Below are 15,943 nucleotides of genomic sequence, written 5' to 3' on the forward strand. Positions count from 1 at the left end.
GAAAATGAGAGATACCCATCGGGCAAAGATAGCATATCAAATTCATCAATTTTTGATTCAATACATACCAGAATATCGTATTTTTGAATAGTTTCAAAGAATTCGGGAATAATCAATTTAGATTTTAAGCCACACACATTAATACAAGACAATTTTAGCCCCCCAGGTTCATAGTTCGAAAGTTCAGAAGTAACCTTAACTCTTGTAGCGGCGTTGTCCTACACATATTCGTTTTCTTCATAGTTTGTATCGGAAGATTGTGTACGCGTTCGTTTAAACGATCGAGGTGGTATTGGAGGACTTGCACCACTTTGCTTTTGATTGAAAGGGGTCCCTCTGTATACAGATGCTAATATATTCTGCTCTTCTTCTGTACTATGATATTGTTTTCCATTAATAAATAGTTTGTCTCGGACCAATTTAACTTGTTTCCCTTCTTGTCTAGCTTTTCTAAGAACCGGGTATCATTTTTTCCTCCGAGTTTCAATCTCTTCCGGGAATTGTTCATTAACTCCAAAGCTCCTTCTTTTTAATTTGTTTGTGTTTCTAAGCACCGCTTCTAGTCCTTTTTTGTATAAAAACCTTGCCACAATAGGCTTTGCGCCATTAAGTCCTGGCTTGCCAAATCCATAGACATTTCCAAGTTCTACATGAAATTCTATTCCGCGTTCGTTGTGCATAAAGCGTCGAAGCTTTTCTTCACAGTTTTCATTTTGTTTAAAACCTAGCCCTGATAAAATTAGATTGTTTTGCATTGATCTGCACATTAAATCTGGAAGGCTGTGTTCTATTTGTTTAAAATTTTCTTTCAGATTGTCATTTTCTATTTGCCTTTCAATTTCTGTGTTTCTTCTCTTCATATTCTCGATTTCTTTTTTATTGCTTGTACATCTTTCAACGACTGTGTCAAGCAACCCTCCCATGTCTTCCACACTTTTTTCAATACTGTAAACCAACTTATTTTCGCGTATACTTTATTTCGCGTTTTACCCTGTCTAGTCCACTTCGCGGCTATTTAATTTCGCGTTTTTCTAATTTACTGAATGTAGTTTAATAAGTAAAGATCCAAGCTTAACAAATTCGCGACGATTTATATTCGCGTTATTTTTCTACTCCCGAAAGTCGCGAAAATAAGTTAGTTTACAGTAAGTGAATTTCTTTTGATAACGGAAACAATATTCGGACACCATTATTTTCGTTTTTCTCCAAAAATAACCCAAATAGAATAGTCATAAGAATGGATGACAAATTCGACTATGCATAGTACCTATAGGACACAGAGCCATGGTGATTAATTTATTGTGGGGGAAGAGAAGCGACACACAAAATGAGGTTTTCTCGTTTAATAGTATAGATGTTATATTAAGATATTTTGGAATAATTGCCTGTGTATAAAGCAGTCCAAATAATTATGGCGTCTTGTCATGCTATTTCGTATGTTTGCCTTGACGTCTTTCTGCGACGCAAACGCTAAACAATAAAAAGGTTGTTTCAAAATTTTGTGTTACTTTGTAAACCTCCTTTACACTTTTGATCAGTTATGGTGTTGTATTATATTAAACTTAGTGTGCATCATTATTGAACACAAAATTTCAAACACATGCAGTTTTAATATCTTGTGTCAATATATGGTATTTGAGATACATGTATGTATGTATCAGATGAATAAATAGTGATAGAATATATGAAGAGTGACAATGACTACATTTTTGTTCACGATAAGAATATAACTCTTTTTTGGTTTGTTTTGTTTTTTGTTTTTGTATTGTTTTTTGGGGTATTTTTTGTTGTTGTTGGTTGGTTTTTTTGGCGGGGGAGGCGTAAAACTTGTGGGGGTTATTAATATAATAATTATAGAAGCAATTTTGTTTGAAAATAAAGGTATGATACTTTATAATAAACAAGTTTCATGTCATTATCACAGATTCAGGGTTAACAAGGTTAATACTTGAAATTACCAGTCATCCTAGAAACAAAGATGCTAGTTCTAATAACTTTAGCACAATATTCAGTCCCAAGATCATTAACCTTATATATATGTATTTAATTTATCTATTTGAAATTACAATAAAGATAGATTCACCGCCATCTTGGACAGTATGATAGCTGTATATATATTTGGTCAAGTTTCTTTGCCTAAATTTGCAAAAAAAAAAAAAAATGAAACAGATAAATATTGAGATTGTTTATTTGTAAGTATAAGGAAAATTATTGACTTATAACATTATCCAAAATGTTTAAACAAATACCAAATATTTATGTTTTAAGAATTAATTTCAGTAAATTATTCAAAAAATCAATTATGTTTCAGAGGTCATCAGTATGAGAAGACTTTACAGAAGAGTACTTCGAGAGTTACTTGATTATTTAGACGATAATTTGTTAGTAACTGATAGATTGATTGATCAGTTGTATTCTACATTAGCCTTAGGTTCTAATGAAAAAGAGATAATAGAACATGAAAAGTGTAATAGGGATAAAATAAATAGACTTGTGTTGTCTTTATCACCAAAGAATGATGATGTTTATGAAAAGTTCAAAGAGTCTTTGCGACAAACACTGAATGAAGAGGTTATAGAAGAACTTCAAAAGAAGGAAACATCTCTTGAACCTGGTATGTATTTTTATATTCATTTTCAAAGAAGTCACAGCCATTAAGAATGGCAGTAGAAAATCTAGATAAAAGAGACAATGTTAACAATAAAAATACTTTTACAAAATTAAGGGCTTTTGATAAATTTCTGGATCTATGCATCAGTCCTTTCTCCACACATCACATTTGACCTAGAAGTACCGGGTGTCCGTCCATCAGTCCTGTCTTATTAGTGCTCTTGCGTTCTACAGTTCTTGCCAGATTTTTATGAAACTTATATCATAGGTTTATTTCATTAATGTCTTAGACGAGTTATAAAAATCACTTCCAATCGATTATTTTTAAACGAGTTATGTCCCTTGGAAAAACTAATTATATGGAAAATTGCATCATTAGAGCTTTGATTTGCAAACTTCTTGCCATATTTTTATGCAACTTTTATCATAGATTTATATCAGCAATGTCTTTGACACTTTTTAAAATTAGTGAAAACTTGAAACTTGAAACTTATTATTTCACTAAAACTAAAATGAGGCATGATAGTACAAACAATACATAATGTATAAACAAAATTAAATCAATATAAACAAATGCATAGAATTTTCCTGGAGCGGGGTAAACATCACATAAGTATTGACATAACAATTTTACAGATCAGATTAAGAGTGAATTTATCATGATTACTATTCATTAGTTCATAGTAACTATCATGATTTTTGAACTTTTAAAATATATCTCGCTGCAGGTATGAAAAAATTGCAGTAAAATAAATAGTGAATTCATCAACAAATTCTTCTTACATAATTTAACCATTTAGAATGATAAACATCACCACAGACGAGTATATACAACACTTCGTACATTGTATATTATGAAATTATTTATTTATCCGTAACAATGCGTACAGTAAAAAAAAAGAAGAGCTGTAGTGTTTCGGCCCACCGGCGTGTTGACATGCCTTAGCATTTACCAACCTTGCCCTAGCTATGGGTTAATAGCCGGCTAGATGAAGGTCGTCACCCTTAGGAGGTATCCATTTAGGAGAAGAAAACTTTGATATAAAATTCCGGGTAGATTTGACTCACCAGCCATGGTCGGCAATGGATCTAAAGGAAAGAAACCTTGAGTAAAGATTCTCTGGTTCTCCAGGTTGGGCATTGAGCGGTTGACCAACAACCTATCCTTGTAAAAAAACTAAAAAGTAACAGAAAGGCGAGAAAAAAATTACAAAAATTGCAGTGAAATAAATAGGTAATTTCATCATCAAATTCTTCTTTAATACATGATTCAACCATTTATAATAATAAACACCACCACAGATGTTTCTATACAACATTACGTACAGTGTATATTATGAAATTTCTTTTTTTACCCGTAACAATGCGTAGTTTGCGCGCTATGCGATACATGTCTCTAACGGGAGTCGTAAGTTGTAACAATGCGTAGTGCTGATCAAATATTCTTAAAGAGTTATACCCCTTTTTAAAATCATGCCAAGAAATCCTCCATAAAAATTTTGGTCGACCTCCTACGGCAATCATTAGTAGCTAAAGGTTTGATTTCATTCAAGAAATTAATTCATGACCTTCATGTACGTGTCGCTTAGAACACGGCCATATACCAAATGGTCAATATTAATCATCCATGTAATTTGCTCTATGTATGGGGTGTTTGCAGAATTTCAACGGAGGCAATTTCTTGGCATGGGAGAAAGGAAGAAAGACCATTCACAATTTGTCTTACATTTGTTTTTCTCTTCTTTAATTAAATAAAAAAATAAACCTTTCAAATATAGAGTTCATAAGATACAAATATTCCCTGTGGACCCCCCCCCCCCTCCCTTTTTACTTGTGCTCTCTATTTTTAACCCTCGAATTAAGCTTTCGAATCTAATTAAAATTAAAACCTTGCGTTCTAACCAATCTATTCATGTACCGGACCGGCAACTTTCTTTATTTAATACGAAAATCTACAGTGCCGTTATACACATGCATGTTGTTTGCTTGGAGTCCCTGCCCGAAAAGAAAGAAATAGCCCAACTCCAAGATACTAACCTTGTGTTTTTACTTTATACTATATTCCTGCATCACGTGATTTTTACCACGTGGAGCTTATATTTGAATAAATACCGAATATGGAAAGTGAAACTACAATTCAAAACATAAAGTCCGAAGGCACAAATGAAAAAGAAAGGGTTAATTTTTAAGCAAAGGGTGCCGGTAAATTCTCTCTGTGTTCAAAATATACATGAAATATTTGCCACTGCCCCTTTTCTGTTGTATGAATTCTAACCTTGAGTTTTCTATCTGTTACTCCATGCCAAGAAATCTTCCCTAAAAATTCCGGTCGACCAGTCATTAGTACCCCTTTTTAAAATCATGCCAAGAAATCCTCCATAAAAATTTCGGTCGACCTCCTACGGCAATCATTAGTAGCTAAAGGTTTGATTTCATTCAAGAAATTAATTTATGACCTTCATGTACGTGTCGCTTAGAACACGGCCATATACCAAATGGTCAATATTAATCATCCATGTAATTTGCTCTATGCATGGGGTGTTTGCAGAATTTCAACGGAGGCCATTTGTTGACATGTGATTATAACAGAAATCGTACTGCATTTCTTCAGAATCAATTATTTCTCTAAGATATTTATAAATTTAGGAAACAAAATAAAAATCTTGTTCCCTTGTCCCTTGTATAGATCTGAGACTGCTAATCTACTATGCGTGTGGTAAAGGGGATTTAAAGGGTCACTAGCTGTCAAATTCATAATCACCGATTAGACTCAAATTCTCATATCTATACTATTAAACGAGAAGACCTCATTTTGTGTGTCGCTTCTATATCTATACTATTAAACGAGAAGACCTCATTTTGTGTGTCGCTTCTCTTCCTCCCACAATGAATTGATCATCATGCCTCTCTGTCCTACAGGTACAATGCATAGTCGCATTTGTCATCCGTTCTTATGACTATTCAGTTTGGCTTATTTTGGGAGAAAAACGAAATAAAAGGCGACCGGATATTCATTCCGTCATCAGACCGACTTTATGTCAGACATGACTACCGGTTTTAACATTGAGAACCAATCGTATGAAAAATAAATAAGCCAATCAGAGTGTTGTTCATATCGTGGTTTTTAGATAGTAAGAACCACTACTATTATACCTCGGTTTTAACTTACGCATAATTTTCATAAGTACTCGGACGGGAACAGGACAACTATTTTTGCGTTCATCTGCATGTACTGTATACTAAATCAAAATACTACTATAATATATATAGACACTCTATATAATATAGCAGTGATCGCCATGGAGAAGAAACTTAGAATTAATAGTTAATAAAAAATTGAATACACTTTAATATTTATAATATGGATAGTTTTACGTATGTTCATAGCAGAGACATAGAATGTATTATATGTCTGATCATAGTATACAGAAACGCGAAAATAATGGAACATAACAGAAAACAAAATGATAACGGACTTTGAAAAAGAGAAAGAGGGCTTAAAAATATTGTCCGGTCTCCATGTACCTATATGACTTTTGATATCATTTCTTAAATTCTCCAGACATAAAATCTTTTACAAAAGTTCTTCCTAAAAGAGATAACATACTTTCAACCAAGCTTAAAATGCCCGCGACCTCGCTTTTAAGTCAAACAGAACTTCCGGTTTTAAACTTGCACATAAATTTCATAACTTGGGTACTCGGGGAAAGCACAACAATTATCGGGTTGATAGAATACAAACGTTCTTCCTAAAAGAGATAACATACTTTCAACCAAGCTTAAAATGCCCGCGATCTCGCTTTTAAGTCAAACAGAACTTCCGGTTTTAAACTTGCACATAAATTTCATAACTTGAGTACTCGGGGAAAGCACAACAATTATCGGGTTGATTGAATACAAACGTTCTTCCTAAAAGAGATAACATACTTTCAACCAAGCTTAAAATGCCCGCGATCTCGCTTTTAAGTCAAACAGAACTTCCGGTTTTAAACTTGCACATAAATTTCATAACTTGAGTACTCGGGGAAAGCACAACAATTATCGGGTTGATAGAATACAAAAGTTCTTCCTAAAAGAGATAACATACTTTCAACCAAGCTTAAAATGCCCGCGATCTCGCTTTTAAGTCAAACAGAACTTCCGGTTTTAAACTTGCACATAAATTTCATAACTTGAGTACTCGGGGAAAGCACAACAATTATCGGGTTGATAGAATACAAAAGTTCTTCCTAAAAGAGATAACATACTTTCAACCAAGCTTAAAATGCCCGCGATCTCGCTTTTAAGTCAAACAGAACTTCCGGTTTTAAACTTGCACATAAATTTCATAACTTGAGTACTCGGGGAAAGCACAACAATTATCGGGTTGATAGAGATTCTCTCTATAATATAGCAGTGAGCGCCTATGAGAAGAAACTTGAAATTGATAGTTAATAGCAAATACACTTTATTTATAGGATACGTATGTTCATAGTATACAGAAACGAGAAACAAATGGAATTTAACAGAAAAAAAAGTAGATAACGGACGGTTGGAAACAAGGGAGATGACCGAGACTGTTTCCAAGTACCTATGAACTTTGATACCTTTTCTAAAATTCTCCAGACATGAACACTTTTACTGAAATTCTCCAGACACAAAATCTTTTACAAAATTTCTACAACAGTATACATACTTTCAACCCGCAAGCTCTAAATTCCCGCGATTTCGCGGGTGTGTTCTAGTTTTACAAATGTATTTATAACAATATAAAACATTTATCCAATCTACCAAAATTCTAAAATAAACAATTAACAGGACATCAGGTCGATAATATGAATTTTCGTTTCGTGTGTATTTTAGTTTGAACGCCATCTAATTAACTATCGAATTGACCCCCGATGACCATATAAGCGATGTAAACAGTTATAAATAGATTAATCAACTCGTGTAATTCGATTTTTATAGGTCTGTTTAATTTTATATTAATATAGATTTAAAATATATATTTCTCATCGTTTTTATCAGTATAAGAATGATTTTTTATGGATCGATTTAGTCAATCAAATGATTTACCTTTGTTTTACTTTCAATGCCATTTTTGTCTTTAAATAACCAGTACACGAACAATGCAGGCGTAATCCATCTCTAGCTAAGGGGTTAAATTCAAGTTCACATGAATACGGATTTAATAAGGCCGAATTATTCACTTGCAAGTGAATGAATAATTATCAATGTTTCTTAGCTTAATTTTACAAAATTAAACCATTTTGACTGCTAAAAGCGAATTATAATTTCACTATTTTACTTTCATTAATGGCTGAACCAAAACGGCCATACTTTAGATGTTTATACATATCGTAGCTAGAGCCCCTTTAAACAGAGAAACACGTGAAATGAAAATCGCAAATACGTTCCACGGAAAATAGAAATCGTGAAAAACGAAGCACGAAAAAAAAAAGGAAATATAAAAGGAAAAAGGTTCAAGAAGTTATTACTCAGCTGTTCTTTGAGATCATGCAGTCATTATCAATGGGACCCTGCAGTCACCTCAAATAAGCGGTCGCTAGTTGCATCTAATTTTAAAAAATATTGAAATACTTATATATGCTATGAATGAACAAATCAATTATTTTTTTGGGAACCATTTTAGAATTACATACTAGTAATTTAAAATGATATCCTGGCTGGCTTTGGACAAGTCCCGGTTTACACAAGAAATAAGGAGTACCGACACGAAACACGAAAAATAAATAAAGGGCAACAAGAAACACGCACATCGAACCAAACACGGGAAAAAGAGGAATAAAACGTCAAAATACGAAGACGTGAAATAAAAAGGCCAAAAACGTTGCGCAAAAATTTAGTTTTTAATTCTAAAAACGCATAATTGACAATTATATGCGAAGTTCGTTTCATTTAAACATTTCGAAATTCGGTACTATCAATAGTATCTGTTAAGTGAGTATTTACAAATGTTATTTCAACTGTTCGGGCGGAGCTTACGTTTTAAGTTGCATAGGGATAGTCTATGATATAGATACAATGGATAAGCGTTGATTCTTGAAAAAGAAACAACGAGCCCGGAACCAACGCTTATCCTTTGTATCTATAAGTTAAACTATTGTGTTAATGTCTTTTCAAAATTAAAGCCTATTCTTAAATAGATGGACTTGTAAGTGAGCTAAAATAACCATGTTATCGTGACAAACGATGCATTACAATAAATCATATATCACAATTAAATGGTTAAAACAATACAAATATTACACAACACGTCAGCCCAAGAATGCGTCAAAGCCGGGGACAACATCTTGACAAAGAACATATATATAGTTTACTTTTCTACATTGGCTAGAGGTATAGGGGGAGGGTTGAGATCTCACAAACATGTTTAACCCCGCCGCATTTTTGCGCCTGTCCCAAGTCAGAAGCCTCTGGCCTTTGTTAGTCTTGTAATATTTTAATTTTAGTTTCTTGTGTACAATTTGGAAATTAGTATGGCGTTCATTATCACTGAACTAGTATATATTTGTTTAGGGGCCAGTTGAAGGACGCCTCCGGGTGCGGGTATTTCTCGCTACATTGAAGACCTGTTGGTGACCTTCTGCTGTTGTTTTTTTCTATGGTCGGGTTGTTGTCTCTTTGGCACATTCCCCATTTCCATTCTCAATTTTATAGTATATATATAAAGCATGTGTCCGAAATTTCTAACAAGAAGACTTATTCTAGGCACATCACCATTTGTTGCATAGGCATTTGCGAATAAACAGATGAAATAATAATATATTAATTTATAAAACAAAAATGGACACCTAGAATGTAAACATTTTCGTTTCAAACATAATTATATGGAATAGCCAACAATGATCCGATAATAGACGATCAATCTCGCTTTTATTAAAACAAAATGTCCAAAATAAATTTGCGAATAAAAGGATTCGAACCTAAACCGACAAGTTCTAACTCATTGAAACCTCGCGGCTACCCACTAATACTATACGATTGCCTAGCTATTATTGTATATATATAAACTTTAAGGTACAATTCTTTTTTTTTGTGGGGTAGACATTTGTTGCCCCTTTAACAAAAAAATGTATAACAATCTAATAGGGCCTGGGCTTATCTCGACCTTTATTTAAATAATATCAAATACAAATTATTCTGTTCTGCTATCTGTTCAATGTCTTTCACTCGCTGTTCTGAGTAGAGAAAGTTCCTCTTATCTTTGATATCTAACCAATGTTCATGGCTTCTCTTGACATCCTTATAGAAGGCCCCAGTGTCTTGTTTCTCTATCAGTCCTTGTTCTTTTACGGTGTCACTATTTGCATTTTAAAAGTATTGTTGTTTCTCCTTCCACTTCTAGTAAGTAAGTCTTTTGTGGAAGGTCTAGTGTGATTTTTTTTATTTTTATCTCCCCCTTTTTTGTGTTTGTGGCATTTCTTTCTTTCTCGGCCAGTTGTCGATGTACCTTCGGCACCTACAGAGGAAGCGGGACCTTTTGGCGATGATGTGGCTGTTGGTAGTGGAAGAGCTTCATCTTTCTTAGAGATTAGCTCAGCCGGTGTGTCCGTTGCCGAATCTGTTTCTATTGGTTGAGCGGTATTGCCTAGCTCATCAGATTTTGAGGAGTCATTGTCTAACATTTGAGCTGGAGTTCCAATCTCTGCAGTTGACTCAGACTTTTTGGCCAAAAAAGCCCTTAGCCTGCGGTTATTCCTTTCAGAACGGGACTTTGATGACTTCTTTTTAGGTGGTAATGTCGACCTCTCTCTTTCCGCTATCTTGCCGGTTGTCCCTTTTACTGTAAGATTGTAACGTCCATTCCGAGCTGATAAAAAGCCCTGTCGGCGTTTTCGTGTTCTAACAAATGCAAAATGGTAGATATCACCAGATGATACGGGCTGTTGTTGGTGTATTTCACTGCCATCATCAGACATTATGAGAGTTTCCAGGACATATTGTAAACACGTCCGTCCAGGTGAAAATCTACTCTCACTTTAAGGTACAATTCCTGTGTGTCCCTTGTACCGAGAGTACCGATAGGTACGCTGACGTCACCACAATGGTTTAAATTTGAAGATGTGTGTGATGATTGCCATTTTAAATAATTATTATTGATTTCTAAGCACCTATCAGTGTCATCAAATGAATTTACAAACGAATGACTAGACACTTCATTGATGAGTTTATCCTTAAACACCTATCTATAGATGGACTGGTGTATTATATTAAAGCAAACCGGTGAAACCTCGCCCAGTCAAGTGAAATAAATAGAGTTTATACTTTAAAGATATTTTGTATTCATTAATTGTTATATTTTCGGCCAAAGAAAAAGTATTATTCATCTTGTTTTCTATTCTGAGCCAGAGATAATTAACACTTTACGTCCCTCTACTATAATATTCTCAGGATATATTACAATATAATACGCAGAGGACAAATTATGGAACCTTGTTCATACAGGCACTTGTTTTCTATCCATGGCAATAAAAAATTCCCGAGGCACATAAGTATAACGGGAATTGATTGTCTTCTTGCGCATGTGTAATACATGTACGTGTAGGCGTAGGAATTTTTGGCGCCAAAAAATTAGGTTGTAAAGTGACTGTTTTATATAGTTAATTCTTGCCTGTACTTCGTACTGTGAACACCGTGTTTTTAAGGGTTTTTTAAGGAAAAAAGATTTGCATAATTTTGTATTTGATAAATATATTGATTTTTATGTAGGTTGATTGGCTATACAAACGTAATCGTATTTAGACTTTTGTACCAAAAAATTTCATAGCCCTTGAGTCCTAATGACTCGCTTTCTTTTCTATTTCGATATTTACAAACAAAATTATGTTTTTCTTTCTCATTTGATAAGTGAGGTCCAACACTTAGAGTTTCGTTGGCATAGACAAAAGGACACAGGTTTCCTAAAAGGGTTTTTCCTGGGCGGCCACGAAACATTCATTTATTCAGTTATTCTAATACAAAAGGTCAACATTGATGAGTATATATTTTTGTTGAACAATGATGTTATTGTTTTCACATTGTATAGTGTATGATATGTTTATATTGATCATTTGTCTTATTAAATCGGCAGCTCACAATATGCAGTACTCGAGCTAGTCAACAACATAAGTTTGTGTTGTGTTTTTCTTTAAATAGTTTAGATGTATTAAGTGGAAAGAAGACGGGTTTATTTCTTGAATGGCAACAATCTTTTATCTACCGACAATTTACCTGTAAATTTATGTTGGCATTCGAGGAATAGGTGTTCGTAGTTATCACAACAAAAATGCATGCTATCAAAACAATCATACTAATTAAGCGGATAGGTAAATTACAGGTAGCTAAATATAATTCCTGTTTTCAATACAAAAAAAAGAAGATGTGGTATGATTGTTAATGAGACAACTCTCCACAAGATACCAAAATGACACAGAAATTAACAACTATAATTCACCGTACGGCCCTCAATAATGAGCAAACATTATCGAAAAACAAATATGTAACACATAAACAAACGACAACCGTGGAATTACAGGCTCCTGACTTGGGACAGACACATACATAGTTGTTGAAAATCATTTGTTGCTGTTACTGCTTGAACAAAGGGCTTCTTGTAAAATGAAACTTTGAAAAGTGTTGCATCACAAAGTCAAATGAGCATATTGAGAGAAATTCCAGTTCGAGCAAATTCTACAATTGCCTCTTTGGAATTTTGTTTTACTATGTTTCTACGGCTGTGTGTGCTGTAATTTACTACCATATCACTTCATGAAATTTCTTAAAACTTTGTATCATGTGTGAGATTACTATGTTTTATTTTGATCATTTTTTTCAGGATATTTTGCTTGCCCGTAATAATAGTATGGGAGAGATTCGTTTGCGCCAAAAATGCGTCCTTTTGCGCCACAACTTTTTTTCTCCAATGCTACGTTTGCACCACTTGTTTTAAGATTACATGGTATCATTTGCGCCAAAAATAAAACATACGATTACGCCAATTAGAAGAAAAATTCCTTCCTTCCTCCTTTATTGAGACTTGGAACCGGCAGCTCACACTGCAAATGTTTCTTTTTCTGAAACATGCTTTCTTCTTACTGCTGCTGCATGGGTACTTCCCAATTAAATGTATGTTGTAGCTTGTATCTTCACTTTATTGTCCAAAAAGACAAAACACTGAAGGAAATGAAATGCATCAAACAGTTCTTAATTATTCCTGTGATATGCTTCTGCTCCATTACTGATACGTCTGGCTGTAGATAGAGTTTCAGCCCATACGGATGGTGAGAACAAAGCACTCACGGTGTCATCAACATATGTGACTAAAACATTATTCAGCAAAAGCTTCTATTTTCATATCTTTTTGGCATATCTTGTATTAAATATTCAGCAAAGCAATACATTTTCTTCTCTCTCTGTACATTGACTGTCTGAAGTCATTCTCTCCAAATGCTCATCTTCATGGTGAAATATTTCCGAACATATGATACTTATAAGCCAAAAAGTAAGAATAAATATATATTAATCATTAATATTTATGATAGATATGTGTACAGGTAAATTGGCGCAATTGATACATCTGGAAAACAAAATTTGGCGCAGATGATACCCCTGAAAAACAGTAATTGGCGCAAATGGACTGCTGCCAATAGTATTACCTTTTTTATTGCAAGTAATTCATAAAATAATATATTGTTTAAGTGTTTATCATATTTGCAACTCATCTGAATTCTTGTTACCCTATTTTATGGATTTTCTTGAAACTTTGTAGACTTTCTATCTGGAAAGTTATCACTTTAGCATTTCTGATGATTTTTATACGACCGCAATTTTAGGAATTAGGGGCCAAAAAGGGCCCAAATAAGCATTTTCTTGGTTTTCGCACTATAACTTTAGTTTAAGGTGGTACCTAACACTACAGGGAGATAACTCTGTAAAATCAGCAGAACGTTTTAATGACGTTGTGTTCTTAAGGGAATATTAAGCTTCTCAATGATCAAAATTGTAGTTTGTCAAACTGCTATATAACCAGTGTAATTTTTCTGATTAAACGGTTGGTTCAAAGTTTTTGAAATTTTTATATTTTTGTTAAAAGGTCAAAGTAAATACTTTGACAAAATTTAATGAAAATTAAACGAGCCAAATTAATTTTAGTGAAAGTGTTGGGTACCACCTTAAGTTAATAGAAATCTATGAAATTTTGACACAAGATTTATGACCACAAAAGAACGGTTGGGGTTGATTTTGGGAGTTTTGGTTTCAACAGTTTAGGAATTAGGGGCCAAAAAAGGGCCCAAATAAGCATTATTCTTGGTTTTCGCACAATAACTTTAGTTTAAGTAAATAGAAATCAATGAAATTTAAACACAATGTTAATGACTACAAAAGGAAGGTTGGTATTGATTTTGGGAGTTTAGGTCCCAACAGTTTAGGAATTAGGGGCCAAAAAGGGACCCAAATAAGCATTTTTCTTGGTTTTCGCACCATAACGTTAGTATAAGTAAATAGAAATCTATGAAATTTAAACACAAGGTTTATGACCATAAAAGGAAGGTTGGTATTGATTTTGGGAGTTTTGGTCCCAACAGAATAAGGGTCCCAAAGGGTCCAAAATTAAACTTTGTTTGATTTCATCAAAATTGAATAATTGGGGTTCTTTGATATGCCGAATCTAACTGTCATGACTGTGTATGTAGATTCTTAACATTTGGTCCCGTTTTCAAATTGGTCTACATTAAGGTCCAAAGGGTCCAAAATTAAACTTAGTTTGATTTTGACAAAAAATGAATCAGTTAGGTTCTTTGATATGCTGAATCTAAAAATGTACTTAGATTCTTGATTATTGGCCCAGTTTTCAAGTTGGTCCAAATCGGGGTCCAAAATTAAACTTTGTTTGATTTCATCAAAAATTGAATAAATGGGGTTCTTTGATATACCAAATCTAACTGTGTATGTAGATTCTTCATTTTTGGTCCTGTTTTCAAATTGGTCTACACTAAAGTCCAAAGGGTCCAAAATTAAACTTAGTCTGATTTTAACAAAAATTGAAATCTTGGGGTTCTTTGATATGCTGAATCCAAAAATGTACTTAGATTTTTTATTATGGGCCCAGTTTTCAAGTTGGTCCAAATCAGGATCTAAAATTATTATATTAAGTATTGTGCAATAGCAAGTATTTTCAATTGCACAGTATTGCGCAATGGCAAGAAATATCTAATTGCACAATATTGTGAAATAGCAATTTTTTTTTTAATTAGAGTTATCTTTCTTTGTCCAGAATAGTAAGCAAGAAATATCTAATTGCTAAATATTGTGCAATAGCAAGATTTTTTTTTAATTGGAGTTATCTTTCTTTGTCCAGAATCAACTTAAATCTTTGTTTTATACAATATACAATGTATATTCACTTTTTACTACCAACTGATAAATTAAAATAATCTTTACCATTCAGTGATAACAAGCACTTTTTTTACATCTTAATATTTTATGATGTATTTAAATGAGTAGTTATTGTTGCAAACTCCATTAGAAATTTTAATTGAGATTAGTTTTGGAATAAGGGAAAGGGGGATGTGATTAAAAAAATTGGGTTCAATTTTTCTCATTTGAAATTTCATGAATAAAAAAGAAAATTTCTTCAAACATTTTTTTGAGAGGATTAATATTCAACAGCATAGTGAATTGCTCTAAGAGAAAACAAAAATTTTAAGTTCATTAGAACACATTCATTCTGTGTCAGAAACCTATGCTGTGTCAACTATTTAATCACAATCCAAATTTAGAGCTGAATCCAGCTTGAATGTTGTGTCCATACTTGCCCCAACCGTTCAGGGTTCAACCTCTGCGGTCGTATAAAGCTACGCCCTGCGGAGCATCTGGTTAAAGTTTAATCAATAGTTAAATTTAAATGTTCATAGTGTTCATATTAACTATATAATTCAAAATGATATGGAATTAAATAAATCTCTTATGTCCTATTTTTATACGACCGCAAAAATTAAAAATTTTTTGGTCGTATATCGGTATGACGTTGGCGTCGTCGTCTGCGTCGTCGTCGTCGTCGTCGTCCGAATACTTTTAGTTTTCGCACTCTAACTTTAGTAAAAGTGAATAGAAATCTATGAAATTTTAACACAAGGTTTATGACCACAAAAGGAAGGTTGGGATTGGTTTTTGGAGTTTTGGTCCCAACATTTTAGGAATTAGAGGCCAAAAAGGGCCCAAATAAGCATTTTCTTGGTTTTCGCACAATAACTGTAGTATAAGTAAATAGAAATCAATGAAATTTAAACACAAGGTTTATGACCACAAAAGGAAGGTTGGGATTGATTTTGGGAGTTTAGGTCCGAAACAG

The 15,943-nt window shown here is 33.5% G+C and overlaps 2 protein-coding genes across 2 annotated transcripts in view; one reads left to right on the forward strand and one right to left on the reverse strand.

Moving 5' to 3' along the window:
* Positions 1–464: 464 nt before the first annotated feature.
* LOC139526575 (uncharacterized) lies at positions 465–923 on the reverse strand. The gene has a single exon (XM_071321733.1). It carries the CDS (start codon positions 921–923, stop codon positions 465–467), a length of 459 nt encoding a protein of 152 aa, XP_071177834.1.
* Positions 924–2,316: 1,393 nt separating this feature from the next.
* The window catches only part of LOC139526576 (sterile alpha motif domain-containing protein 9-like), a 47,583-nt gene continuing 33,956 nt past the window's right edge, over positions 2,317–15,943 (forward strand). Inside the window, exon 1 of the mRNA XM_071321734.1 lies at positions 2,317–2,614. Within this exon, the coding sequence (XP_071177835.1) occupies positions 2,323–2,614 (292 nt within the window). The 5' untranslated portion in view covers positions 2,317–2,322. The remainder of the gene's footprint in view (positions 2,615–15,943) is intronic.

Source organism: Mytilus edulis, chromosome 6 (assembly GCF_963676685.1).
Source record: "Mytilus edulis chromosome 6, xbMytEdul2.2, whole genome shotgun sequence".
NCBI lineage: Eukaryota > Metazoa > Mollusca > Bivalvia > Mytilida > Mytilidae > Mytilus > Mytilus edulis.

Excerpts from the sequence above, each read along its gene's own strand:
- LOC139526575 (XM_071321733.1), bottom strand. The coding sequence starts at position 923 with ATGGGAGGGTTGCTTGACACAGTCGTTGAAAGATGTACAAGCAATAAA.